A 3304-nucleotide genomic window follows, 5' to 3' on the forward strand; every position below is an offset into this window, starting at 1 on the left:
TATACTCTTTTCTATCAGATAAATGGAATAAAAATTTCTATCAGTTATCGTCTTATCAATCTAATTCGAAGGTGATTACTTATTGTTAATATATTTAATCACTTTTATTTGTTATTTATTGTTATATTTAGTAATATATTATTATAAAATTAAAGTAAGAAATATTATATTAATTATCAGCTGTGATCTATTGAGAAAAATATATAAATTTCTTTAATATTTCGATTACTTAATAGTATGATTAAGCTTGAAGCAATCTGATAATCTTAATAACATCATTACATAAGAAAAGAAAAGAAATTAAAAATAGTTAGCATATTTTTTCGAAAGAAAGAAAAAAAAAATCCTTATAAAACTGTCTACGAGCGATTTGTAGGGATTTTATTGCATTTATTGTTCTCGTAATTGTTTTCTTGTTAAACAATTCGATATAAAACGAGATAATAATTTATATTATTTTATGCTAGTAAAAGATTTTCTTCTTCCTTTTTCTTCCCTTTTTTTTTATTATTATCAATCTTGGAGGTAACAATAGTATATGTATGAAACTGTAGGAATGGGGAATGATCGTTATGTGAGTTCTGTCACGTATCATATTCCTTCTACCATAAATCGTGAGTTTTCTCCAAATCACATATCATAAAAAATCTCTTTATTAACCTACTCTGTTACATTTTCTTACTCGGTGAAAGTTTAATGTTTAATAATTATTATTTCTTTAATTTATTTTGTGCACTTTGTCCTCCCCCCAGTTTTCCGTTTTTAGCATCGAAAACGTTATAAAACCTGATGATGATAGAATACGCGTAATTATCATATGACAATTTTTATATCAAGATCAAAAAACTTGGCTCATGTATGAATATATTACTAATGTATCAGAATGACTAAATTTCTGAGCAATTCTAAAGGCGAAAAAGCAATGCCGAAGAGTCAAATTGATAACTGATAAAAAATTATACTGTACTTTTGGATGTTCATTTTCAACATAGACCTTATAACATTTGTAAGTAAAATAATTTATATTAGCCATGTTGTAGATCCCATAAAGATTTTTTTTCATTACTGTTAACATACATTAATTACTAGTTAGAAGTTCCTAAACTTTAGACACGATAAAGTTCAATTTAATAAAGAAAACAACTCGAATATACTCTTACCATATACATATTTATTTTTACTAAAATTAACCACGTGTATATATAAAAATAAAGTAATTAAATCAATTTATATCGATGGAAATTACTCGAGAAATGCTTTCTTAGTTAAAAAGTTATGCATTTATGTTAAAAAAAAAANTTTTTTTTTTTTTTTTTTTTTTTTTTTTTTGTAGCAAAGCCATATTACAAAAGATGTTTCTACATTTTAATGCAATTGTGTTGCGTGGAATTAAGTTACGAAGTAAGGAACTACATATTAATAATAGCTTAATAACAAATTTAATTTCTATTCTTTTGCTACACACAATGGAACATTTTTGACGTTTTCTGAATAGTTTGAAGTACTTATTAATAAAAGAATAATTACAAATAAAAATATAATTAATATACTCGCTAGAATTATATAAAGATAAGTACATAGTATATACTCGAATTTAAGTATTTTTAATAAATTCAAATCTACAATGTATTTAAATATACAAAAGTATTTTCTGTATGCAACTTAAACTGTTAGAAAAAAAAAAAAAAAAATTCTTGGTATAAACAACGTCTTTCTACCAATATTTTCTCAAATCCTCGTCTCATCTTACTCTTAAAATATAAAAAATAAGATATTTATATACTAAATATAAATATATATAATGCTTTTGAGTCCTTTAGATTCAATCTAAGTAACTTTAATAATAAACCGTAATGTTATTTTTTTTCTGACGATTTTCATTTCTAGCAAAATTAATAACTATCAAACTATGTTATATAATATTTGCATAAAAGACTCAGCTTATGTAGCTTTGTTTCTTCTGAAAAGCGTTTTCCAATAATGTTTATATCATGATTTTGTCGAGAGAATTTACATCAACTATTCCCTATTTCTTATTATTATTATTATTATTATTATTATTCATTAAATGTAAAAAAGTCTTAATAGTTTCTATATCTTTGAATATAAATCGATTCTGGAAAGGATTTATAATCTATCAAAACGAAATTACAGTATTTGAAATCATCCTTTTAATATTACGAGCGCAATGTCTGCTCGTAACGTCAAAGGTTATTACACTAATCAAGTTATTTTGGTCCTATACAATTTGCTATTTTGCTTAACAAATTTATAACTGAAAAACTCGAGAATAGTGAAAAAAAAATCTTTACCAATCGCATATTATTATTATTATTCTTTCTTTTCTATTCGTAAGGCAAACGGCCATTCTTTGAAACAGAGTTTTAATCTTTAAACGTAAGTACGGTCCTACATACAACTTTTATTATCATTTTTAGGATAAATTGTGTTGTTTACTGTACATGGTAGCTCCAAGTTCATGTTAAGACGATAAATTTTAACACTGCATTATATTGTTTATGTCAATAAATGAGTGATACGATCTGATATATTTATGAGATGGACAGTTTGTTTTGACTAATTTTTGTTATTTATTTTATCTTTTATCATTCAAAGCAGCAGAAGGAAGCTATTCTTTGCCAATACTATTTCATATTTTAAATGATATTTTATAAAAGATATTCTCTATTATTAATGCTAAAAAAAAGTAATTGTTATAACTAGAGTTAACATTCTTAACAATTCGACCCCCATTTAAAGAAAATAACAGAAATAAATTAATATATTTTTTTTCTTTCTTTTTCGATAATCTTTAGTGATAAAGTTTCAAAAAATATTAAACAAATTTTAATGTTTTTGAATAATTTTTATATAATCTTATCCTCTGTTAAACAAATAAATTCATTTCGAAATATTTTTTTTTTTTTTTTTTTTTTTGTAGCAAAGCCATATTACAAAAGATGTTTCTACATTTTAATGCAATTGTGTTGCGTGGAATTAAGTTACGAAGTAAGGAACTACATATTAATAATAGCTTAATAACAAATTTAATTTCTATTCTTTTGCTACACACAATGGAACATTTTTGACGTTTTCTGAATAGTTTGAAGTACTTATTAATAAAAGAATAATTACAAATAAAAATATAATTAATATACTCGCTAGAATTATATAAAGATAAGTACATAGTATATACTCGAATTTAAGTATTTTTAATAAATTCAAATCTACAATGTATTTAAATATACAAAAGTATTTTCTGTATGCAACTTAAACTGTTAGAAAAAAAAAAAAAAAAAAATTC

The 3304-nt window shown here is 23.3% G+C and overlaps 1 protein-coding gene across 1 annotated transcript in view; it reads left to right on the forward strand.

Moving 5' to 3' along the window:
- Positions 1 to 556: 556 nt before the first annotated feature.
- The window catches only part of LOC111616264, a 3726-nt gene continuing 978 nt past the window's right edge, over positions 557 to 3304 (forward strand). The window contains exon 1 of the mRNA XM_023357701.1: positions 557 to 614. Within this exon, the coding sequence (XP_023213469.1) occupies positions 557 to 614 (58 nt within the window). The remainder of the gene's footprint in view (positions 615 to 3304) is intronic.

The sequence above is a fragment of the Centruroides sculpturatus genome, unplaced genomic scaffold (assembly GCF_000671375.1).
Source record: "Centruroides sculpturatus isolate CEXI.00-Female unplaced genomic scaffold, Cexi_2.0 scaffold2976, whole genome shotgun sequence".
NCBI lineage: Eukaryota > Metazoa > Arthropoda > Arachnida > Scorpiones > Buthidae > Centruroides > Centruroides sculpturatus.